The sequence below is a fragment of the Clinocottus analis genome, unplaced genomic scaffold (genome assembly GCF_023055335.1).
Source record: "Clinocottus analis isolate CAN_PGR_092001 unplaced genomic scaffold, fCliAna1.0.p SCAF_18, whole genome shotgun sequence".
In the NCBI taxonomy this organism is placed as follows: Eukaryota; Metazoa; Chordata; class Actinopteri; order Perciformes; family Cottidae; genus Clinocottus; species Clinocottus analis.
Window position 1 is genome coordinate 8,250,726 of NW_027175909.1, and position 26,695 is coordinate 8,277,420.

The 26,695-nt window shown below is 40.0% G+C and overlaps 1 protein-coding gene across 5 annotated transcripts in view; it reads left to right on the forward strand.

The window, feature by feature from the left end:
• pip4k2aa (phosphatidylinositol-5-phosphate 4-kinase, type II, alpha a) overlaps window positions 1–26,165 on the forward strand; it is a 28,185-nt gene extending 2,020 nt beyond the window's left edge. Inside the window, exons 2-11 of one of the 5 annotated variants that reach the window (XM_068581231.1) lie at window positions 10,553–10,650; window positions 10,750–10,846; window positions 12,093–12,245; window positions 13,373–13,519; window positions 13,760–13,798; window positions 17,337–17,453; window positions 20,679–20,792; window positions 20,980–21,220; window positions 21,485–21,588; window positions 21,700–26,165. In XM_068581231.1, the coding sequence (XP_068437332.1) occupies window positions 10,553–10,650; window positions 10,750–10,846; window positions 12,093–12,245; window positions 13,373–13,519; window positions 13,760–13,798; window positions 17,337–17,453; window positions 20,679–20,792; window positions 20,980–21,220; window positions 21,485–21,588; window positions 21,700–21,780 (1,191 nt within the window). In that variant the 3' untranslated portion in view covers window positions 21,781–26,165. The remainder of the gene's footprint in view (window positions 1–10,552; window positions 10,651–10,749; window positions 10,847–12,092; window positions 12,246–13,372; window positions 13,520–13,759; window positions 13,799–17,336; window positions 17,454–20,678; window positions 20,793–20,979; window positions 21,221–21,484; window positions 21,589–21,699) is intronic. The other 4 variants (XM_068581233.1, XM_068581232.1, XM_068581234.1 and 1 more) reach the window with 4 other exon arrangements.
• Window positions 26,166–26,695: the final 530 nt, after the last annotated feature.

Genomic DNA, 26,695 nt, shown 5'->3' on the forward strand with positions numbered 1-26,695 from the left:
CTGCTTGGTTTTGCTTCATGTGAGGTGGTTAATGGTATGAAACGGTAAAGCCAGCAGTAACTGCTTTAGCGAAGTCATTCATAATTCCACATCTTTGTAGTAATATACCAATTTTCACTAGTTCCCTAACAGAGCAGGTCAGTTTCACATTTATATTGCTGTTGTATTAAGTTAATCGGTCAGAAGAATACTATTTTGGCCATCTGTTTACAAGAGCCTGATTATAGGTAAACACGGAGGGTTGAAATTGCACAAACGCTTTGTGGAACCTAATTAAATGGCCACGGTAAACATCAACACATAAGTGGGTTATGTCAAGGTTGCGTACCAATTTGTACTATTTCACTTTGTTGGACATTCTTCTTAACATGCACAATGTGCTACTAGTGACCACTGTTGTTAGATGTTAGAGGCTGTTTCCTTTGACTTAGTAAAGGATGTTGCAGTTTTTGGTTCCTGCAACATCACTTTGTGCATAGATGATTTGGATTTTTGAGCTCTGTTGGTTGTTTCCTGTTGCATAGACGGTGCGATTTGACTTTTGGCCTTATGTAAAGTGTGGTAGTTTAGGGTGCCAAGACAGCTAAAAATCCAAAGCTTTTGAATAGCTTCTGTGGAGAGATCACGGTCACCTGGCTGTGATGTTAATCCTGAGGCTGCAAACTAAGTAAGGTACTCAAGGTTTACCTACACGCAGCTATGCAGTACTACTGATTTTATCTTTCTGAATATAACTTAAAAATGCTTCAGAAAGATGAGCATTGGCCGTGGGTACACTTTTCAATGAAACTTTTGTGATCAGATGCGCCAGATCAGAACTTACCTCTGTCCGCATATGTGTGTCCACACTTGACACTTCAATTCAATCTGCCTACTTGAATAGTGATTGGATATATTTTATGGGTGAAGAAGTGGCTCTAAAAACGGAGGACAAACGCATTTAATTTCCTGTAAATTCTTCACAATGTCCCCCGTTCATGTTACTGCTTACTCTTCCTCATGCTGCTGATCACACCTCATTGAGATTGGAGCTCAATCTGCGTCAGGCCACCTCAGCATGTGGTCTGGCTGATGATATCCCAATGTGAGCCAGTTCCGATATTGGAGTATACAGACATGACAATAATGTGTGGCATGATCGGATGACAAAAGACGCATTGAAAAGACTGGTGTAATGACGCCAATGCTCTGTCAGATATAATCCAGACAGTCAAAAAAGACCTCTCCCTTTAATGGTATATTTATATACTACAGAGTCCATCAAGACTGATAATGTTTTATAAAAAAAAACTTACAATCTTAATTGAAAGTTGAATGAATTGTATTATTTAAATCATCTATGTGTTTGGCCAAGCATGTTCGTCCAATAGAGTGAGTATTCAAGGCTAATATCCGAAACATAATCATGTCCAATTGGTCGCTGACTCTCACCAGAAAAAACTGAACAAGTTTGTAGAAGCTACATGTTCAAACTGTTCCCCTGGATTGCATAACAGAGCGGGACTGCCGCCAGCACATTTCCTTCTTATGCCTTAAGCTACCTCCTCTACTGTTTTTCTCACCACTTGATAAGGCCCTATGTTTCTCATACTGTTGGCAACATAAAAATGGCATTCCTAGCCAGGTCACCAGATTGAACCACTGAGTTGCTGCCTGGGAGTGTCAAAAGTAGAAGTTTGTAAGTGTTATTGTAAGGATACTTTATATTATGGAGTGTGCAAAGTAAACTCAACTTGTAAATAACAGGACACTGCAAAGGAATTAATAAAAATAGAGTCCTGAGAGACAGTCAGCCAGTAGAGACATGCACATGTTCTGGAAAATGTAACCCCCACCCCTCCATATCCACTGTGGCCTGCCAGTCAAAAGCATCCAATCTGGTGCCTCCTGAAAACCAGACTTCTTAGAGTTGCTACTCTGAGAGCACAATGGTTAAACAACTGAACTTGAGGGTAGTCAGGTACTTAAAACATTACAGTATAGGGCCGTAGATAGTATTGCCCTTCTATTGATCTAATGAAGCAAAAACGTTAAGTAGAATGAGTCAAATAGTGCCAAGATGCATGGAAGACGTTTATGTGGCCCATGACATTTAGTGTACGTTCTCAAAATGATTCTTGTGTAACAGCTGAGAAAAACAGGGATATATGTTTTGAAATTGCTCTGTTTCAAAAGGTGTGGGGTCTGATAATACCCTTTGTTGACAGGTAGCCAATTTTATTTTAATCCTAATACTCACATCCCTCAGACCCTAAATAGGTTACACAGCTCATGGTTTTACAGAAATGGATTTCAGTGGAAATCAACATTGTAACCACTGAAGCTTAGTGGGTGCAAAACCTTAAACAAACCAGAGTTTACAAAATCAATCTCAAACTCATTACAAAAACATTTACTGGTCTGCATGACATTACAAATGTAGAATAAGTCTTGTCTCTCAATGATCTATTTTTTGCTGCACTGAGTTCACACATTATGATTTGGCTGCTTCAAAGTGTTCTCTGTAAATGAGCCCTTCCCCCTTTATTGTATGCTTGTGAAACTTGCAGAATAACTATTTTCTCTCACTTGTGCTGACATGAACAAAATAGACGCTAAGCACATGTATAGACCATTGGATTGCGAGCCACTGTAATTTGTCAAATTAATTAAGTACTTGCATCATAATGTGTAACATTGTGATGTTTTGAATAGATTTGTCACTGGCTAGAGAGTTGCATGTCTTTGTCCATAGAAACATTGAACTGTTTTCCATGGTCATTTAACTAGTACAAAAGAAAATGGAGATTGAGCATGGTACACAAGCTTTACAGTCTATTGTTTCTCACTGAAGACTGTTTGTTACAAATGTCTCTTTAATGTCATAAAGCACAGTACAAATAAAGGGACTTTGTGTTAGTATAACCTGAAAAGTGTCAGTTATCAAATTAGCAAAATAAAAATAACTTGATAGTGAACTTTGTATATCATTTAATACATAATATAAGTCTGGCTTCCTCAGGTTTTCTGTGTGTCAGTCTTTACTTTATGCACCTCTATTAAAAACTCCACTACCTGCAGGTTCATTCACAATTTTTTTCACCCTTTTTGTGTCATACTGTCTATCTGGTTCACTTTTATTTTCTGTCCCCTTCTCTCTTCCCTTTCTTTGCTGTGTTCTGCCTCTCCGCCTGACTCAGAGTAGCAGTGTCGACTTCTGTGGATTGCATAAAAGGGAGATTCTATAAATATCTGCAGGAGTGACCCACAGCTAATCTGTGTGATGATTATAGTGAGGAAAACAGAAAAGCTTGAGCCTCACATCCTTGCACCCTTAGGGAATGACAGATAGAGGGACTCATAGAAGCATCTTGTGGTTTTTATTCCTGTGTGTGTGTGTGTGTGTGTGTGTGTGTGTGTGTGTGTGTGTGTGTGTGTGTGTGTGTGTGTGTGTGTGTGTGTGTGTGTGTGTGTGTGTGTGTGTGTGTGTGTGTGTGTGTGTGTGTGTGTGTGTGTGTGTCATGGGCCTGTGGGACACCTGCCTAAATGCAAAGTGACATGTTGCTGAGCAGCTTCATTCCCTTAACGGTACAGTCAATATACCATACGTCTGTTTGTTGCTCAGTCTGTCTAAACCACTATATCCTTTAATAGCTGGACGTGCACAGCACTGTTCTCATAACAGACTTGCTGACCTGTCTGCATATACTTTGATGACTAGGATCATTTGTCATTTGGTGTTTCAACATAGGTAGGAGGAGTTTGTCTGTTGAAAAACTTGGCTCCTAAGAAGACGCTAACATTAAATAATATTTGTCTGACTTATACTTTGAACATTGGCTTGGTATACCTGCCATATTCTACTATAGTCTAAGACTCGGAAACACACACTTCAGCAATTCAGTGTGTGTGATTTGGTGACGAACAGCAGCTAAACTAGACCTGAACCAGCTGTCAGTGTCTGATGTGACCGTAAGCCTTTAATTTCACTGCAGATGCCTTACTCAGGTTGGTTGATCCTGTTTCTCAATGTGTGTCTCTGTGTCTCTCACTATGTGTGCACCATCCCCCCCTCCCTACACGCGCGCACACACACACACACACACACACACACACACACACACACACACACACACACACACACACACAAATGCAGCAGTCCTTTTACCTTACCACCGCTCTACTTTTAGCATCACTGTGTCCTCATTATGGCTGACCTCTATGCTGTGGTTGTGAGCAGAGCGAGAGGAACGGGAGTCAGGGCTACTACCCCTGACCGTGAGGTTAAAGCTGCTCTACAGAATTAGGTCACATACAGGCTGGCATGATCACATTTTTTTGTTAAATTGTGAGGAACTGATCATTGCATGTGGTTTAAAGCAGAATATGTACTTGCATAAGTAAGTACAATTATATGATCAATTGTACACTGATTCAGATTTATTGATAACTAAAACTGATCATTGTAAATTTCCCACTGAACTTTTGTATCTTCCTACTCTATTTTGATAATTACTTGTCATGGGTCAATGACTCTGTGATATCAATGGTGTACTCTCTTGAGGGCTTTCAACCTTCTATAGGCTTGATTTAGAGCCTTCGGTAAGATGCATTCTTGTTCATGTTGATAATGTTAAAATTGCTCCATAATATGAATAGTTCATTGATTTTTTAACAAGTCAGGAGATGATGTAATAGCCTTGTAAAGTGGTGAGTAAAAGGTCAAGTACACACTTAACTCAATACAATCTACTACAGCTTTTGGTGACCTTTGATGCTCACTATCTGACTGTTAAATGGCAAATCTCCATTTAGCTTTATATGATTTGTTATGGTTTATGAATTTCAGCGGTCATGTTGTGGTCAACGAGTATACCAGTTGATTAATGCACAATGTTTGTGTAATAGAGCCATTCCCAAAAAAAGTGCAAGACTGATGATGATGATAAGTGTGTCTGTGTGTTACTTGAAAAAAACATTTTGAAATGTATGCTGATGGTTTTGTAAGCTCTTGCTTTATAAACGATACAACACTAAATACTGCTCTGCATTATTGATTAGTGTGCAGCTTTTACCAGATGAAATAACGGTGTTCCCTCTTACTATATTTACACCTCCACATATTGGTTAATTACATGATCAGTCAGTCTTGATTACACTTTAATTTGAGCCACTTAGACTTCAATGTCTTGTAAATTAGCATAGAGGAAATGCACGCTTACATTCTAGGATATCAAGGAGCCGTTTCTTCACATATCCCATTTCCTCACTGAGTATCGACAGCTTGACACTCTAACGTTTGGGCCTGCTGTAAGAAGACTCCAATGGAATATATATCATCTAATGATTAATGTATCGCTTTGTACAGCGATAAATTAAAGTATGTGATGGACAGTTAATAAAACGGGATATCAATCCTCTGAATCAGATGAGTATTGCTGACACTGAAGCAAGTGAAACATGGAATACACAATGTACACACCAGCAACCAGTTTTACAAAGTTAAACTTCAGTGTGGCACGCAAACATTGGGTTTAATTTGGTAGGAATCGACCCAATGTGGTTTCAAGTTTAGTATTCAGATTTTCTTTTCACTCATCAGGAGAAGTTGCATTAATATAATATAACCACCCCTTTGGAAAATGCTTATAATTCAATAACAAATAAAAATGAAACAGAACGTACTGAAGAATTTTTGACTACCTATTAATTAAAGGTAAAGACCAAGCTGCAGCGCTAAGCCGTCCATCTCGGCCTAGAATGGACAAATGTCAGTCTGAATCCTTCGCTTGTCATGTAGATGAGCAAAGCAAACATGGCCATTTGCTTGTGACGGCACAAACCACACAGGGCTTGGGTCAAAAGGGGCTGAGCGTAAGTCTCCCCAGGCTACATTACGCACAGGCTTGTAGCCGGGCGCTGATGGAGTCACATAATGCTCAGAGACAGCTGCCTCAAATGGCCACCGTTTAGGGCGAGAAGGCCGGCAAACGTGTCGGAGAGGAGACGCTAAGGACAGAGAGAGTTGTGTTTGCACCGTTCACACAAGCCGTAAAACCGGCACTTTTGGACTCCGCAATCCGAAAACTGGTGATCTCGAGAGCCATAAAATTATTTCACTTTTTTCACACCCTTGAGCAACATTTAGCAGAAATATGATACAGTATGATTATAGATGGGGCAGACAGAGTCTTAAGAAATTGTAGGATGCTGATTGGAATGCTTGACAACAATGTATCTTTAACCTTCATGAACAAAGGAAGAATTTAGAAACAGTGCCACACTACTCAAATTATGTTTTACACTAGTGACACATTCTAGTTGTAGCTTGCAGGTCATTAACTGAGTTATTAGAATTTAAAGGAGATGAAAAAGATGACTGTTTTAGCTTTCCTGTCCATTGTCAAATGCCTCCCTTCATCCTGTTGACACACCTGATGATTCGACATGCCTCTGTCCTTTGGGAGAATTGTCTCTCTATACTTTCATCACACTTCTATATCTTGCACCTAAGAAATGGGCCAATGGTTTGTAGTTTTACATCTGGATTTTAAAAAGCAAAATGTGTTGCAATTCATCAATACTATCATCGAGCTGTCATCTGCAAGAGGGAGTTATGTATCCGTCATTGTTCAGAGAGATAAGACAATGCCATACTGCTGACAACGCACACTCTATTCACCAACTTCCTGTCCGATGGAGCAACTGTACACGCTTGGTTCACTCTGTGCCGGAAAACCAGTCCTCATCACCATGGAGACAAACAGGAAGTGGTGGTGTGAAAATTTTCTGCAAGTTTGCTAGCTGCAGGAAGAGTGGCAGATATGCTCGAGACATCTGATTAAACTAAACATAAGACCCGCACATGGCTCCAAATAGAAATTCTGAGTACTAAACGTTACTTAATGTGGATTAGATAGTCCATGGGGCCAATAGGTCGGCTGGATTAAACATTCATGCAAGGCACCTTCAAAAACAGTTTGCAGTTTAAAGTCATTGCTGTTCCTGTCCAAACCAAAAGTGGTTATATTGGTGACTGTCAATCACATGCTTTTAGAAAGTGGATTACGCTACTCATTTTGACTCACATTTAGTTCGTTGACATTTTTTGTTGTGGCATTAATTTCATTTCTGGAAGAAGAACATTTGCCAATAAAACACATCATTTTGCACATTGTTTTCTGGGCATACTTGTGGAACCATTTTTACATCTTTTTATCAAGTTTATTTTTACCAGATTTTTGAGTGTGCTTGCTTGTACACTCGTATATTCGCTTACGTACATGTGTGCTTTGTAAGATCAGGCATTGTCTCTGCCTTTGTGTGAAACACAGCTTTGTTGATAAGGCGACATCTCCCCACTGAGTACCCAGGATGCATCTGTGGTATAGCATCACTGTGACGTTGGTGTCTGTCACACCAGGGCACTGAAATATTTTTGGATATGGCACTTGGATCCTCTGCTTACTCTCCCGTCTCTTGTAATGCCAGCCTTTCCATATCTTTTTACTCAAGCTTTTCTGTCCTTTCAGATGTTCATTTTTAATTCTTTCTGTCTAGTAGGATTCCTCCCTTAAAACTCTCTCCTGCTCTTAATTTATCTTCTGTTAACTATGCACACACATTTGCCTAAAGTGTACAATAATCCGAGAGGATATTTAAAGTGTAGGGTCAGGCGTATTCAGTTTGATGTTGTCTTACTATAGGTACCAGTTACAATTCAAAGTGCTCTACGTAAGGTAAACAGACTTATTCTTGAAATGGTTCTGCGCTCAAATTGGCTCAAATGCTTTTAATTTTTAGCTGTTTGAATACTTTACACATGCAGAACTTTGCACTTCACTTGACAAGCTTTTGCTGACATCAACATTACGATTTGTTTTACAGACTAAAATCACGTATTGATCAAGCCATATGCATGCTGCCATAGCTGTCAACATCCTGAGAACCATCTTATCTGTTTGGTAAAAAAAAAAAAGATATCAATCATAAAAGTGGGCAATGGGCCAAACAGAAAGACATAGATTACACACTTTATCACTCAAAGAGAGTTTAGACCAGAAGTAGAGATGTTAAGAATTTGTTTATTTACAGAAGTGAGAAGTAATTACATTGTTAACCACAGTTATATTAGTCTTGACATCTCAAATTGCCATATTAATAGTTTATATAAAAATGGATATTGTCACACAAAATATTGCGATAATATGCTGTAGTAAGTCCCAAATGTTCACATCTATAATATCACTGCTAACTTCATATTTTCTCAACCGGACACTCTGTGGCAGAAAGCTTGATGGAGCATGTCAGATAGACACACCTGACAACCTTGCAGCTAAACTGATGAGACTGGTGAGATGCTGATGAGACATGTGGGAAACTGGCTGCATGTTTCCATGATGATGCCTGCATCGTGCATTCATTGTGACTGTGCTAACTGTCCTCGACGGTTGTGAGCCTGGTGGATCATTCTTCAAATTTGCTGCAGCTCTCTATAAATGATTGATTTAACCTGTTTGTGCATTATTATGGTCGCAGCTTGGATTGTTAGGTGCTTCAACCACAGCACCTCTTCATGCAATCTCCTACTCTTGCCGGCCAGATATTGGTGGTCAGTTAACAAGGGCCGGCAATCGGTCAGAAAAATACATTCTCAATTCATATCCCATATATTCCATATTCTCAATTCATAACCAGAGGCTGTTTGGAGAACCAGCCCATAAGTCATAAAGTAATGTCTTGGAGACTATTTGTCTGTAATGTTCGAAGTTCTACAGCAATTGTAACAATGTATAAAGCTGAATCTAACACACGTTTTATGATTAATGTTCTCGCCACCAAAATTGAGTGTTCAAATTTATTCACTATACCTACATAACAAGTATGCTTGGTAGAATGACAGGATATTATTAATAGATTCAAGAAACTTGCCAGCACGCTTGTCTGCAGCCAACAGCTAATACACAAGGGTGCACACACACACACACACACACACACACACACACACACACACACACACACACACACAGCATCATCATATTTTTATCAAACTGTGCCTGAGTCATAACAAATGTCAGGTCTGCCTATTACAGCAATGTGATGCATGACCAGTTCCAACTGCAATGTGCCATATGTGTTAGAAGCCCTGTTGTTTATACAGCGTGTAAGGTTTATTCAAGCCTTTTTTTTTTGGATGCAATCGCAACCTTAAATGTGCAATCAATTAAAAACATGTAACTCATATAATCAAGCGTTAACAGTTGAGACGCACGGCGTGATCGGTCCGGCGCGTTTTCAGCTGATCGGCTGTGACCTGCTACCAACGTGCCAGTCTCATGTTTACTGCATGATAGTTTAACGTTGGTACAGAGAGTAACTTTACAGTCACACACACATTATTGGTCTCCGAGTGAAGAAGACATGAAGGTCACAATGTGTTAGTCTTAAAAACATTTAGAACAACTAACTTATTCAGACACGTATTATATGCTGATTCATTCCCATGCTGCTGCTCAGAGTAATCGCAGTGACTGGCTCCTCTGCCAACACCACAAAGCTTTGCAGCTCGCATTGACGGGGGTCACATTGACCTGCTTTACGGTGCTTTATGGTGCGTTCTAGCAAAGTGATAAATGCTCTTGAATCATGAACACACTCAAACTAGAAGATTAGAAAATTGTACTGGGTCACAGACAACAATATGTTATGATTATCTTTCCTGCACGAGTGACACACAATCTTTTCACTTAAACATGTCTCTCTGAACTGTAAGTCCTCATCTTGCCACATGTATGTGTACGTTGAAAACACTTTGAAGCGTCAGCAGTTCCACTCCACCTTCCCCCTCAACTGTCCATTAACCCTGTAGGCTGCATCATCCTGAAAATCTAATCTTTTAACTGCTCAGTGGTCACATCGCCAAGTGTTCTGTGCCAAAAACTGGTATTGATTTATTAATAGTCCTACTAAATCATTTCACGCTGCTTTGATTGAAACTTCTCAGTTCACCCATTGCCAGTTATGATTCCTTTTGTTTTTATTCTGCACCACACTACACTTTACTCTGTTATCTGAGATAGTTAACATAGAAAATGTACAGTAATCATGCAAGTAGTTTTGTGCAGCCAATGTCAAAACCAAATCCTTCTGTTACACTGACTGTCTTTTAAGGCAAAAGGATTTATGTGAAAGCCACTGCTGATCTTTACAGCAGTTTGTTAAAAGATGTTCCTTATTGGGTTGGATTATATTGCATCGTAAAAAGGTGTGAAGCACTCAGCTAACACAGAAATGAAGGCAGTACAGTGATGGTTGTGAATCTCCACCAGCAGGTTTGCAACAGCGTTGCTTCGACTGATCGCCACATTATGTCTATCAGTTGTAATGATTATAATCTTTGTCTAGTTTGCCTGTTTACCCTCAATGCTCTGCTTTTCCCCCTCAGTATCTCAAGGTTTGAATTCCTGACTTTTAGCATTACTTATGTGACATGTGATTTTCACTGACTATTTGTTTTTTTATTGCTAATACTTAACTGATCTCGCTTTTTGTTCTGTTTTTTTTTTCTGCCCAGATAAATGAGTTAAGTCATGTTCAGATTCCCATCATGCTCATGCCAGATGACTTCAAGGCCTATTCTAAGATCAAAGTGGACAACCACCTATTTAACAAGTAAGATCTTTTATATTTTATCATCATAAACCTGTGAGATATTATTTAGAACCTAGAGCATCTCATAAACTCTGTCTCTGTTTTTATTTATACACACAGGGAGAACATGCCCAGCCATTTCAAGTTCAAGGAGTACTGCCCTCTCGTGTTTCGAAACCTCAGAGAGAGATTTGGCATCGATGATCAGGACTTTTTGGTAAGAAACATCATCCATAAATCTTGTGTATCTAATAAATGTAACCCTCCGGTGCTGTAAGATCACTGAAACACTTGTAACTATTTCAAAACTAATTTGATCACAGTCTTATTTAGGAAATGATTGCCTTTCCTTTCCTTCTTTTCTTTCAGCCCTTGAGTTTCTTTTTTTCCACTCTTCCCTAGTAAATCCCCACTCCCAATGCAAGCAATGAGTTGGCAGTATTTAGAGGTCGTTGTGTCCCAGCTCAGTGCAGCTGTCCATCTCACATGTTTACATTAGGGTCCGGCTGGCTACAGTGAGTGGGCAGTTGGGGGTGTTAAGACACTGGCCAGTGCAAAGAAATGTTGTGACATTCTCAACGTGAAACTACTTTTCTATATGAGGCATTATCACATTGTGGTCAAAAAGGTTTATTGGTTTACATTGAGTTTTGTTTTTGTCCTTGCGCTAAAGGATTGTTGTTGTTTTTTAAAAAATTCCATTGGTGACAACAAAAGAGCTGCAGACTCTTTTGATGACATGCACAGTAACCATTAGTTTTAATGAGCAATGCTAGCAGTATTGGGAGGATGACTGAAGTGCAAACAGATTCATCGCTTTCCCCACATTATGATAAATGGTTGGTGGAGAAAATTGCTAACAAACATTGGGATATTCCTTTGAAATTTCTTTTGTTTTGTTTTTATCTATGCCAGCTTCAAGCAAAGGGCCTCTTAAACATTTCAGCCTGGCACATAAACACCTCGATGTTACCCCAGGACCTGGACTGTAAGTGGCCTGCTACGGTTCCATGGTTTTAGGATCCCGCAGAAACGACGCATAAAAGAAATGCTGCCAAACTGTTGTTTTTAGGTTGTACTTGCCAGCAAAAGATGCTATGTCTTGAAGAGGGGAGAGTGCACTGAGGGCAGAGGACATGAGGAATTCTTGGAAAATGAGGCGTGGAGCCAGGGGTGTTGGATCATATTACTTTTGAGCTCCAAAGTCTGGGCAGCAGCTGTTTGTGTCTGTGTGTAGGTTTGGACAGGGAGCAGGCATAGGGGTCACAACCCCACATGTTTAGACTGGAGAGTAGAAGGTGCTCGGACAACAAGAGGTTGGAGGCCGGACATGCTGTGTTATGGGATCCATTCAACTACACTAGACTATTTCAACCATTGAACCAATTAGGAAAATGTGTACTCATAGCGTTATGTGTGCACTAACATTCATTGTTTTCTGTCTTTGCTCCGTGTGTTTTCAGAACTCTCTGACACGCAGTGCTCCTTTGAACAGTGAGTCGCAGGGACGGAGCGGGGCCCGCTTCCACACCTCTTATGACAAACGCTACGTCATCAAGACCATCACCAGTGAGGATGTGGCGGAGATGCATAACATTCTAAAGAAATATCATCAGGTGATAACTGGTGGTTGCGTTAGACTTTCTTATTGTCCCTTATTTTGACTGACACCGTCATTACAATGTTTCAATTATAATAAAATGTAAGGCAAAATGCATATTTATAGATAGAGCTGTGATTCTAATCCAATTCAGTTTTTGTCAAATTCAGCAAATATTGTAATCACATTAAATACAGCCACATTTTTTTTTAAACATAGCTTTTATTGAGGTTTTTAAATTGTGTCTTTGAATTTGACAGAGACAGTGGAACACGCAGTGGTAACAGTACTGTATATGACTGTGGTTGTGTTTTTTTTTGTTAATCATTAATATACAGAACAAGATTATAGAGTGTTTTTTTGATAGGGGACAATATGAAGAGAGAGACGACAACGACCTTGCGGTCACTTTTCATGTCAACACACACAAAACGAATGCTTTTTCCCTAAGCATTTCCCCTGGACAGACGACCTCTCATGGCCCTCTTTATTTACTTCTGAAGGCTGAACTGCACTCTGCTGCCATACTGGACACTGTACTCCCCAGACTCTCGATCGTGGGATTTCCCTGTAAGCACTCGCTTCAACGGGACAAATCACGCTTGAAGTGCTCCTTCTGCACCAGTGGCGCAGCTGCACTGACCCCGCTCTGTGACCAAAGGACTCCAGTCTGTCTTAAGGACAGACTTTATTCCTATTTTTCCGTCATTCCAATTTTTCCGTCATTTCAAAATGTAAATAAAAAATGTACGTTAAGGATGGAAAATATTCAGTTAACGCAACCTCTGGTGATAACCGCTGCTCTTACAATAATGTTTATAAACACCTTTTCTCTTTTTGCTTTACAAACTGACCACAGAACGCACAAGTCAAAGACATAAATCACTGATGCTTTGACAGCTTTTGCTCTAAAATATAGATTTTGCTTCGGTCAATAGTGTGAAGGTACAAATTCATACAAAATCCTAGTCCAGCTGTTGTTGGAGCACTCTCGTCTATCTATCACCTTACAGTTGATCACAGAGTGATACTGAGCCATAAAGGTATCACTAACAAACCTGTCTTTCTCAATTTTTTACTGTCTCCCCTCTAAAGTCGTCGGACACAAACAAAAACTTCATATTCCTCGCTCTCTTTTCGTAGTTCATCGTGGAGTGCCATGGCAACACGCTCCTGCCTCAGTTTCTGGGGATTTACCGGCTCACTGTGGATGGAGATGAGACCTACATGATTGTCACACGCAATGTCTTCTCTCATCGCCTTTCCGTCTTCAAAAAATACGACCTCAAGGTAAGAGTGGAAAACAGATCAAGAATAATGGAAGCAATCAAATAAAAAGTGATGAGATGGAATATGAATATTACAAGAAATCATGTAAATCAAATGTCTAGTTGCACTGTACCAATCCTTTTTCCCCCACTCACTTTTTTTAGGAACCTGTTGCCACTTATCATCTGAGCATTTGGTGCAAGAATTGTGAAATGTTTATAATTTAGTTTGTGTCTAATTTCCTTTTGTTTTTGTTTCTAGGGTTCCACTGTGGCAAGAGAGGCCAGCGACAAGGAGAAGGTACAGTCACCTGTCAGGCGGGTCCCACTGGTATACATATCCAACATAGCTTTCAGCTTCAGTAGAGGCAGAACCTCTTCACCTTTTACTTTATGCTTTAAAGTGACAATAATGATAATACAAACCCGGAGTGCTACAATTGAAAAGAAATGCATCAAACTAGCACAACAGTTCCAAACATGTTAAAAAACAAACTTAAAAAGAAAGAAGATAATCCCCTCGCCAGCGTATTTCTTTTTTTATGCGGCCCTCGTCAGTTTTTATTTCAATTTTCTTTTTACAAATGCTTACTAAATATGAATTGAATTGAACGCTGAAGTCCTGTACTGAAAATGAGTCTTTTAAATAATCTCATTGAACCTGATGTCCATTAAAAGCCATGTGGACAATTAGAGAATGAGAGAGAACAAACTGTGTTTCCAGGGTTTTGAATAATCTATACAGCTTCAAACAATTCCAGTCTTACTGTCATCACCCAAATGGCCAAACTAACACAACTTTGGTGTCTGATTTTGTTTCCCTTTGGGTGGAGATGCCAGTAGCACATGTCCATCTCCTTCAGTGAGCACCTACTTCATCACCCCATTCCCTTTCCAATCCCTGCACGCTCTTTATGTCTCTTTAATTTGCTTCATCCTCTCTAACCTCGCTTTTGCTGTTCCATCAGTGCCCCTGCCTGCTGTTTGTGTGGGAAAGATTGAGTTGTGTGTGTGTGTGTGTGTGTGTGTGTGTGTGTGTGTGTGTGTGTGTGTGTGTGTGTGTGTGTGTGTGTGTGTGTGTGTGTGTGTGTGTGTGTGTGTGTGTGTGTGTGTGTGAGTGTGCGTGTCTGTGTGTTGGGTGGGTGTTTGTTTGTGTGTTGGTTGTACGTGTGTGTGTTGGGCTTAGAGTTGTATTCAATCAGACGCCTGTTCATAATGTGTTTTTTTATAGCTGTGTATTTGACTGGACTGTGTGTGTGTGTGTGTTTTTGTGTTAGCAGTGAATATGAGCTTGTGTACGACTGATAGTGATGGAAATGTTGACGTTTGTGGAAGAATGGCTATTTTTGTTTTTGCTCTTGGCTGCTTGAACAGTCGCCTCAAAATGAATTGTGAAGGACCTGATTGTTCATCGTGCTTCCACTTAAAATTGTGTTGGCTAACAAATAGAATGGATGTTCAAGCAGATTGAAACTGTGTCTTTTGTAGGGATAAATGCCTCGTCACTTTGAATGATGGAAGTGCCTGATAGAGTCCTTGAACACTTTGACTTTGGACCACTATTCGTTTGACCTGACAGCTCAGCGGTATTAAAGGGGGATGGTTGTCCAAAGTGTTTTATTTTTCATTGCATGTTTCCAATCGTTGCCCTGCAAAGGTTTGTCCGATTGTAAAAAAACAAAAAAAAAAACGTTTTTATATGAGAGCGTCACAGTTTTGACCCAGAGGGGTTTATACTTTCCAACAGGTTTTACATGGACTTAATCGTGGGTCACCATGCAGTGAGGCATGGACGACTTCAGGGAATCCCTGAACTAAATATATCCTTCTGTAAATGGAAGAAGAAGAAACAAAACAGCATTGGGTTTAAAACGGATGAATGGAAAGACAAAGCAGCTGAGGATTACACACACACACACACACACACACACACACACACACGTGAGGGTCCTGTGTGACCTCTTTTTGTCTGTGGCTCAGCTGTGTGAAACACCATTTACAGTCTAGCAAAAGAGGAGGAACAGGTTACATTTTTGTCAAGCTAACATGAATGAAGATGTTATTTTCCAACACACTGACTACCACTGACTCTTAACTAACAAATTATTCTAAATTGTTGCTGTCTGTGGGGAATTATGTGGTTGCTTTACAAGGTTGTTTTACCTTTTCAGTGAAATGCAGCTCATACAGTAACAACCATTATACAGTATTTGCCATCATAAGTAAAGCCTTTCACAATTTTACCTCGAATGCAGAGTGCAAATTATAGTACATGATCTCACACATACTTTTGAATCTGCAAATACACGTTCTCTCCCAACTTACAACAGATCTGAGAGCAAACATCAAAGACACAGATCTGACAAGAAACATGCTGGTTTCATCATGTGAAACATCTTTGGACAAACACACAGTTGCAGATATGCCCCTGCACTTGCCTACTATAAGTGTTCTTTCCTTCCAATAGTTCTTCAGCAGTTAAGTCTCATATGTGAACACTATACTACACGCTAGTGTGAACACACAGTGCAGGTGGCCAGTAAAATGGAAGGAGAGGGTGCATTATGCCAAATGTAAGGACAATTATTTTGTTTTGTTCAGAGGGTAGATTGTGTATGTATATATGTGTGTGTGTGTGTGTAAAAAGAAAACAACAACCTCCACACACACTCAAACAACAAGCATGGCAGGTTTCTCTTCTGACTGCATGACCGTCTCCCTTTCCTGCATGCGTCTGCATGGTTTATAATGTTTTTCTGCATCTATTTTTAAGGTTACATTATTTCTAACACATTTCGATGTGTATGAACACCAGCTCCATTCTGTTGCACATTGTGGACATGTATTTATTTATATTTTTCCATGGAAAACGTTTTGCAGTTGTTGGTAGCTGCTGTCTCAGTAGCAATTGGCTTTTTGACATATGTTATTGACAGCATTATACCAAGCAATGGGTTGATGCGGTAATGGTTTTTACTCTCAAACTGGGTAAATAGGTTCTTATTTAGGCCCATCAAATCACACTGCTTGCTTTATTCTACATTACTTTTTTTGTGGTTATCCACAAAAAAATCAGTCTATGACCCATTTAGGACACTGACCTACAATTTAGAAAATGTGTAAGGCGTTCGTGCGATCGCAGTATTTGTTATGTAACCTGGATAATGTGGAGGTTTTGTGTGTTATTAGATTGCCGCTGGTCCTTGGTTTGTGGAATACCACTCGTCTCTACTCCATCAGCTACAGTTGTTTGATGTTTTTGTTTATTCTCGTCTCCCTCCCCACGCCAGCACGGCTGGTATCTCCTGTGAGGGAACATGGCTTTAATGTGTCCGTATGACTGAGTGGGAACTGTCTTGATAATTTATTAGTAGCCCTTTGCCTAGCAATTGTAATATGCTTTTAGAACTAGTACCACACCTGAATAGATAGAAAAACACACGTTAGTAGAATGCTAATTAGTTTACTATTGCTTGCTTGCTCTTCTCAGTTCGAGCTCCTAGCCGCCTGCTCCTAGGCTGCTTCCTTTCTCTAGCAGGCATTTACCAGTGGAAACAGTCATGATACCAGTGTAAGCAGACCAGAATCGGGCATACATTGAATATAAATACAATCCTATTGACGAACTAAACTAAGAGCATGAAAATAGTGTAACTGCAAAAAGTTTATTTCCGGATCTCCCGCGTTCATGCCCTTTCCAACCCTCTACCAATTTGAGAAAACAATTGTGTTCTGTTACATTTTAAACACTTTGCCTTTACTTCCAACTTCCTTCCTCTCTCCTTTCTTCTCTCCTCTCCTCCACCCCTACCGTCCCTCCTTCGCTCCCCCTTTTCTAGCAGCCAACCCAACCAGAGGATGTGCCCCCGCGGCCCAAATCTGGTAACGTTCAGCAAAGGCTGCAAACACTGCGGATTGCCACGCGCTTTTACTGCGCCATGAAACACGTAAGAGATGTAAGAAAACCAGGGCTTATATACCAGGCATGATCTACCAATCTTTTTTTATTGTTATTTTAATTTTACGGCCGAGAATTTTCGTTTCCTCGTTTTATCCAAGCCAATACACTGTTATTTAAAGGCCATATTTTGCACACTTTCCCATCCATTTAAAGTCATATTTTGCTCAACTTGTCGCCAAGTTCAGTTTTAGTTGCCAGACAGTTTGTTTTTGTTTCCACCATTCAATCAACAACATGTATGTGAAACACTGGAGAGCAAGAAGTGGAGGAGTAAGGTGGCGGCATGAATGGAGAAACATCGCACTGTCAAAAAAAGATCAGGAACCACAGATGAAAAGGGAATGTACATACTTGCATTCCTGGAGACTTCTCTTGCTTTGTTGCTATTTTTATTCTAAGTTTTAAAACAAAATTCTACCATCTTCTGCAGTACATTGATAAGCAGACATCCTGACCTGTGTACGCTAACCACAGCAGTATACAAAACAGGGTGCATATTTTCAGTTTCTGAAGAGTTCAAATCAAGATGGCAGAAGATAACATGTCCTCGCTCCATGTCTGACACCAAACTGCAGCCAAAACACTTTGCTGTGTAAATATAAGCAGTAGTTAGGCAGTAGGCAGTAGTTGAGCTGGTGCCACGGGATTTTAGTTGATCGTTAGTCTGACAAAACATTTTTTTAGGCATCCCATGGCAATTAGATGCGTCTCTGTTCTCAGTTTGTTTTCTAGTGTTAAGTGGACATTATTTGTTGTTTCCATGAAATAGTCAAACACATGACAGACAATATGGTATTGTATATTTTGCATTTAGTATAAATGCAGAAATAGTTTTGTAACACTTGCCCTGAAATTATGAAATTATTCAGCTGGAAACTACAATATTTAAAGTACATTTTTGTTTGTGCCCGGGTCACATACTCAAACGGTTTTTAAGAGCTCTCCTACACACTCAAACAGTTGATTGTCCATAATCTATAATCACAGCCTGTACTGTGTTCACATAAACCAAAGCCATATAACAATAACAATATGAAATGCTTGACGTTGCCTTGGCTTGCATGTGGTTGATATGAACCTGCTGATTTGCTTTAAAGCTGATCAACGTATTGAATGACGATTACACATGAACGCAGAAAGTGGCTGTTGCTGATAAACAGACAGGTTTGATCGAAGTCAGAGCGCAGTGTTAGCATGCCACACAGACTGCAGAAAGGCATAGCTTTGCTCTTCTGACACGGCAAGACATCAAGTTGCCAAAGGCCAAGATTCATTTTCCAGCCAGCTGTCGGGAGACAGAAAAGAAATGAGACAGTCGGAAAGAAATTCACCTGTCACATCGCTTTACAAGCCTCATCCGCAACCCACCCTTTCTTCCTGCCTCCAATATATCTTTCTGTTTTTCTACTTACCTCAATCTAGTGCACCACTCAAGAGTCGGACACATTTCATTGCAGTCATTGTACTAGAGAAAATCTGTAACGAGCCCACTGGCAGAATCCTGTGCGTGACTGGGAGAAAGCAAAAGACACAATGAACTGGTTAGAAAGTCTGAAAAACTAAAAGAAAGTTGAAAAAGACAGCTTACAAAAGATGGGTGAATGTAGGAGCTGAGGTGTCGGTTTAGGTGACAGGCCTGCAGAACGCTTTCAGGCTATGTTCACCGTTTGCGGTCAGTCTTATGTTGCATCCTCATTTACTTTTTATGTTGCATTTATATATTCAGTCTAGCAAGTTGTACATCCCATATTTCTTGCAATTTGGAGGTCTATGTCTGTATATATATGTGCTCAAATGTCCTATTTTGTGAGATGTAATCCTGTCTCCATCCGTGTAAAGGTGTAATCTGTATGTATGTTTGTGTGTCAGTGTGTGCCGTCTGAACTCATTCTAGTGCTACTAAGTGCTGTTGTGTTGCTGCTCTTCTCCTGCTGCCATAGAAACACTGTAGTAACTAAACTGCTGCTGCTGCCTTGTTACCTCATGTCCTGCTCTCTTTTTCCTAAGTGACTCAGAACAAGGCCCCCTGTTCCTCCTCATATAGCACCCCCTACAGGCTGCTGGCAGTTCTGCAGCAGCCTGGTCATGAAGTCAAATAATCCCAGTGGACAGACACTTAAATAGGACCCTTCTCCATTCTGTTTGTGGGCATCCATCACAAAGACACAGTGTGCGCTGGCTTAACAGAGTTACAACGAGTTTATATTTGATGCAAACCACGGTCTGGTTTCCGAGAAGCATCTTAGATGAACAACATTTGTATATTTTGTCCCAGTGTGGGATGTACTCTGTTATCAAACTGGGATGCTTTTTGGAGACCAGCCCAGTGCCAACAAGAACGTTCCATGTCTTTGATTGGACGTCCTCTTTTCGTGACACAGAGTATGGATCTACCAGATGCATTTAAAAAGCTGCCCAAACTTCTGTGCAATATGCCACAAAAATGCTGAATGCCGTGTGTTTAATGGCACTGAGAATCCCAGTGTTTTTACTGAGAACAATATGGAAATTTGCAAATGGTGCATCAGATGGATCTGTGCCCTGCTGTGAGCATGCTGCATGTACAGCGTTGCACAGTTAGCCTTGGTTTGGACTGACCTGTACCTGCCTGTATTTTGCCAGCCAACTCATTATAGTAATATGTGTTGTATTTGGCTGAATCAGACAGGCTTATCTAACAAACCAGAGGCTCAAAGCCTTGTTTATACCAAAGGGGCATTTCAACATGCAGGATTGTCTTGTCCAGCAGATTTAAACACGCTGTTGACATGACTCAATTCTAAGATTAGTATTAATCTTTGTCATCAAGCATTTCGAAATACCCCTTAATTAGTACAGTTAATCAACACAGCTATATGCTGTCTTTTATCTGGTGAAATGACGTTTACAGTTTATTAAATTGTTGGTTTTCAAGTATTCTGGGGAAAAAAGATGAATAACCCTGATTCTGGTATTGCTTTTAGTAAATCTTGTCTTTTCTTTCTAGTCAATTTTTGACCTTTTATGTCAAATATCTTAAACAATACACAATATTTTGGGATTTGACTTTGTGTTATTGGATGAACAGATCTGATTTCAATGAAAACTTAATTTTTGCACCAGAAGTCTGTCATATTTTTCCCAGGTCTGCTGCCTACAGTGTGCTATGCTTCTCCGGGTTGAAACGTCTAGTTTTATGGTTTTGTTTATCTGGCTATTAATCTCTAATACTAATGGGCAGGCAAAGGAGCTGCCCACCTACAAGGACAATGACTTCATCAATGATGGGCAGAAGATCTGCATTGATGGGGAAAATAAGAAAATGTTCCTGGAGAAGCTTAGGAAAGACGTAGAGGTATGTGTAATTTGAAAATTACAGAAAAAGTCCACCCCATTCTCATATCACCCCTTTCTATCTGTATGAATACATTTTATCTTTCAACTTTCTACGCTTCGCTACGTCTCTCCGACATAAACACTCCTCCTGTCTCCTCATTTTCTTTCGTTTCCTCGTCTGTCCCACCTTCTTCTGTCATCCTTAGTTCCTTGCCCAGCTGAAGCTCATGGACTACAGTCTGCTGGTGGGAATCCACGATGTGGAAAGAGCCGAGCAGGAAGACGTGGAGAGCGAGGACAATGAGCCTGACGAGGAGGGTGAGAGTGACGGAGGAGGCATAGGAACGCCCCCTGACAGTCCCAGCAACACCTTGGACAGCACCAAGCCGCTGTCACCTGGAGAGTTTGATCCCGCCATTGACGTCTACGCCATCAAAAGCAACGATAGTGAGTAGCCAGATGCATGTTTTGTAGACGTATAATACAATTATAAATGCAACCCTTTTAATGTGAGTGTTGTACAGTACAACTAAATAATATATACTGTACTGAGAGCTCCCCCTACTGGGTACTGTAGTTCTCATTCTAGTTGTCAGACCTGCTGCGGTCAGAAGGATTGTGTTTGTCTTATTTACCAATACCTGATTTTGCATAATATCACTGTGCAGATATATAGATTGTCACCCAGAGTGCATTTGTTTTAAACTACAGGTGCTCCCAGGAAGGAAGTTTACTTCATGGCTGTCATCGACATCCTGCAGCATTACGATGCCAAGAAGAAAGCTGCTCACGCCGCCAAGACTGTCAAACATGGCGTATGTAGCTGCATACAAGAGCTATATGAATGCTTCTGTTCATAACAAGAATAATACCAATACATTAATTAGTACAACACTGACTTGAGTCATCTTCGTGTCCCTCTGCAGGCCGGAGCGGAGATCTCCACGGTGAACCCGGAGCAGTACTCCAAGAGGTTTTACGATTTCATCACCACTATCCTGTCATAGCCTCTAGGAGCGACAGGGAGCACAGAGGCACATAGGAAAGGGAGGGCAAATGGGGAGCACGGCGGGGCAGAGAGGTGACGGAGAGAAAAAAACATTGTGAGGCTGAATTAATAAGGTGCTGTGATGGCTTTTTATTACTCTCCTTCATGCATTCTCCTCATCCCTCCCTGTTTGTTTCTCTCTCTTTCAATGGCATGCCATGCTCTGCAGCTAAAACAGAAACGTCATTCGTTTACATTTACCCTCTCCTCTGTTGACTTTTGCTCATGTGTTACTTTGAATGATAAGGGTGTCGAAAGCAAGCATCAATATCATAATGTGTGTGTGTGTATGTGTGTATATATATATATATATATATATATATATATATATATATATATATATATATATATATATATATATATATATATACACATACACACGTGTGTGTGTATAAATAATTTGTTTTTGTCTGTATAGTTGTTTATGTGGGAATATGGCTTTTTATTACATCTAATATAACATCAGCACCATGCATTTTTTTTTTTTTTTTTTTTTTTTGGAGTTGAAGGGGAGTGTAGAGGTCAGATTACGGCACAAGGTGAGGTTCCTCTTGCAAAGACAAGGCTTAAGTGGGATGTAATGCGGAAGTTCCTGTTGAACCTCGCCTAATGCAATTGCTTCATTTCAGGGAGTGGGAAGCAGTCTTCCAACAGGCCAACAGCCAGACCCCCTCCACCCAAATGCTATACAAGCACTCCGCCAAACCAATATTCCCTTTTGGGTTCCTTCTGCATGGCCCACCCTTTAGACGCCACCTTATCCCCACCTTTTCCTTTATGTACAGTGAATTATTTGTGTTTCTGGATAATCCTCTTGCCACGCACTCACAACAACAAACATTTCTCATGAGCTGAGATGAGTTCACTTGTTGCAGTAAAATATGATGCGTGTTTGCAGCACGAGTTGCACCTCAGTGGTTGTCTGTGCTTTGTCCCTTTCGCTTCGTTGTGATGCACAGTGATTTAAGAATGATTTAAGGGAAGGATATGTACCGTGAAATGATTTGAGCATACAGTAAATGTTGTTCACTGTCATTCCCTCTGAATATGTTGGGCATTGTTATGTAAGCCTGGTTTCTGTTCCTGTGGCACGAAATGACCCCGATCTTGTGTGGCTGTCGTGATTAAGAGTAAGTCACTCTTTTCTATATCTTCAAATAGGGCGTCAGATTGAAACATCAACAGCCCTTAACTTTCTGTTGCCATCAGCACCTTATGGAGAAGAAAATCAAAAAATGTTGCACTTTTATTTGTTATTTGAGGTTAGGAGCTCTTGTTCTGTTACTTGTGCTACAACAAAGAGGGAAAGAAACTCTGCTCTCTAGGAATTGAATCTTGAGGGGCCTGATCTCAGATCCTATCTCCTCCTGTCCTCCTCCTTTCTCACCTGTGGGTACACTTGCTGTCAGGATTGGTAAGGAAGACTTTACTGCAATATTACACTGAAAAGTGGACGAGTTCTATTTACAGGGCTTTCGTAAACTAACCTTCCAATCCTTTTCAGAGGTGCTCTGGGCTGTCTGATTGGTGGGGCTGTGGGCCAGGCAGCAGTGTGTGAGTGCGTTCAGAGCAGGCAGAAGACTGTTTACCTCCAGCATCGTACCAGCACACACTCGATGATGGCGAACGATGTGTGTGTGTCAGTGTTCAAAACTTGTAAAGGGGGGGAAAGAAAGGGGAAAGGAAGATCAGGAAGAGTAGCTGCAGATGTAAAGATGCACATTAAGTCGTTAGCACCAACAGCATCTTTCTCTTCACTTTAACCTCGGCTGTGAGTCTGTTATTCATCGTTGTTTGTGTTGTTATTGTTGACATTTTTAACGGTGGTTTATATGTGTTTGAATTTGGCGGTTTTATGAATTAACGTGGTAATCGTTTTGTTTCTGTTTTGAGGTTTTTTGTATATTTTGCACAAGAGGAAAGGAACCAAATGTTACGAATACGATCCCAATTAGTTGATATAGTCTTAACAAGGGAAATGCAATATACTTGTGTGTAAGTGAGAAAAGTTGTGCGTGTGATGTTGTGTATCACTTCTTGGATAACCAACTAAAACAAGTAAAGTCGTCCTCCTTGACCATTGTAACCCATGCAAAAAGTTTCCATTACAATATCTTTGTTAGGAATCACATTTCTATTTTTACATTGGATTTTAGTCATGAAATATAGTTTTATTTAAAAAAAAAAAAGGATCCACCCTTGGGAATGACTGATGGTGCTGTGGTAAATGAAGAATGATACTGCTTGAATTTACACAATACTTACGATAGATGTACTTTAAAAAAATTTAAAAAGTCATAAAAAAAAATTGCATGTCACAGGACTAAGTTTCCTTTTCCCTCGCTCGTCTGTGTTGTCGTCTGTTCAGGTTCTCTTTGTGTCCCCACACTTTAACCAGATTTGTGAGCTGTTTAGCGTAAAATAGTCCCTACCATGCTTTAAATAACTGTTTTTTTCATTGTATACACTGTGCAAGATGTGTGCCTTTATACTCCAAAATTATTTAATTTTATATTTTGTAATCTTTTTTTAAAACAGCGGTAAAAGGTTATTTTAACAATAGGGTATGTACTTTATTCTCACCCCCTGCTCAACCTTCTTCCACTCCAGCACCTCTGTATTTGAATTTGTTCATATTATTCAGTCAATGAAACGACACCATTCGACTGATTTGTGTTTTTAAAACCAACATAACAAGTGAATATTTGTCTTGGATTTGAATATGGTGGATTGGTTTGGATTCTGTAAATTCAAACCTGTCATTGTGATTATTCAGTGTGCACGGGCGTCCGAGTGAGGAGGCGCCTGCTGATATTAATCCCTTGTTTGTTCACGCTGGTCCTGCCTTTATAAAGAACGTGCGTGTGTGGAAGTGCATTGTGAAATGTGGTTGTGTTTAGTCGTACTCGTCCCCGCTAACTGACAGCTGCCCCCCGCCCCCCACACACACACCTCAGGAGTCTGTCAGCATCTTCATCACGTTTACCTTCTAACCACAGATTTCAGGAATGTGTTGTTGTTTTGGTTGTTTTGTTTTGTTTGTTTTTTTTACAAATGTTTGTCCAAAATTTCAATTCCCGTTGATATAAAACTCCTCATTTCTGAAACAGGTTTATGTTCTCTTAGGTTTTGTGTGACCCAGATCACTTGTTTGTTGTTTATGAAGGTCATCAGCTGATAGTTCATCCTGACTCAGTGGTTAATTGATATTTCAGTGTTCTTTCAGTATTCATGGGCTGTTTTTGTTTCTATTGTCACATAGCTCATACTGTACATAGGTTGTGTCATAAAGAAAACAGGGAATGAGGGAACAGAATCATCTTCTAGTCTGCTTTGCTCTGTTTGGCCCTGGAGGCCTCCCTGTAGTCATATCAGCAAGTAGAAAACAGAGCAGTGCATGCTGGGAGAGGTTTTTTTTTTCTGTTTTTGTTTTGGGAATATTAACTCCGGATCTTATGTAAGGAAGGCGAGGATGATGCCAGAACTTAACAGATGCAAATTTAATGATGATAATAACACGCGCACCCTGCTGCTGTACATTGAATCATAAGTCCTCGCTTTGGTGACTTCTCTCATGAATGAGCTCCTTCACCCGTTAACCCCGCCCACCAGGCAACCTGCTGCCACCTAAACTTGCCAAAAGCATCTTTCAACGTCAGAACTACCACACATGAGCTTGAAGAACATTGTGTATAGTATAATGCGTGTTTGTTTGAACTGAATGTGTTGTTTTTTTGTTTTTTACATGCACTGGGAAATGGAGCGAGAGGAGTGCATCACTGAAATGTGAACTTGTCCAAAGTTATGAGAAACAACCTTGTGTCCATGTGGTAAAGTGTTCAGCGTGTTAAGGGGAACATTTGATTTACAAATGCAAATGACCGGAGTCCAGGCGAGATCTGCAGAGATGGAGAAAAAAAATCTGTTTGGGCTTCGAGGTTTAAAATAAAGAAATATTTGTGGAGGATTTTTTTTTTTTTTAATGTATTTAGTTCTTTGAATTTGCATGTTGGATTCAATTCCCCAGAAAACATGCCCGTCTGCAATGGAGCTTCGGTCTCACAAAAGTCCCAAGTCCTCTTATAAAACATTTAAAAGACTTATGCATTGCTGTGTGTGCGTGTGCGTGTGCGTGAGTGTGTGTGTGTGTGTGTGTGCGTGTGTGTGCGTGTGTGTGCGTGTGTATTGCTGTCTGACAATGGTTAGTGAGAGTTCTCTTTCAGTGGCAGAGAGGCCAAAATGATGATGTATGTTTATTGTTCTTCACATTTAATGATGATGATGAGAATACACTCCATTCCATAAGCGTTCACTCAAACCAATTAAAGCACTTGTTCTGCTTAACTCTCCCTCTGGTATTGTTGTTCTTTCTTGTTAACTATTCCATTTCCAATACTGTATTTATTTATTTTCTTTCTTTTGTTTTACACTACTTTTTATGTAGTATGAGATGGTTCCTTATAGTTTACACACTTTCTTTGCTGAGGAGATGAAGAATGAAATGGCTTCACTTTGACTTAAATTAATTATTTTTGCAAAAAAACTTTTTTCTTCTCCTCCCCAGTTAAATATCCTCAGATATAATCGAATACATTTCAACCAACATTTGAAGTAATCATTTAATTTACGTTGAACAATGCATGTACAAAAACAACTGACAGCTGAACGAAAACACGGTTAAATATGTCTTTCTTTTTTTATGTGGTTTCGTTTGTTTGTTGAATCTATTAGAAAACGCAAACGGTCTTTTCACGAAGTCTGTTTTTTTGCGGTTTTTTTTTATTTTTAAATTTTTTAAACAAAATAGTAGTTTTTACATGAGGTACCCCGCTTTGGGAATACACATAAACGAAGGAAACTGTCACTAAACTCCT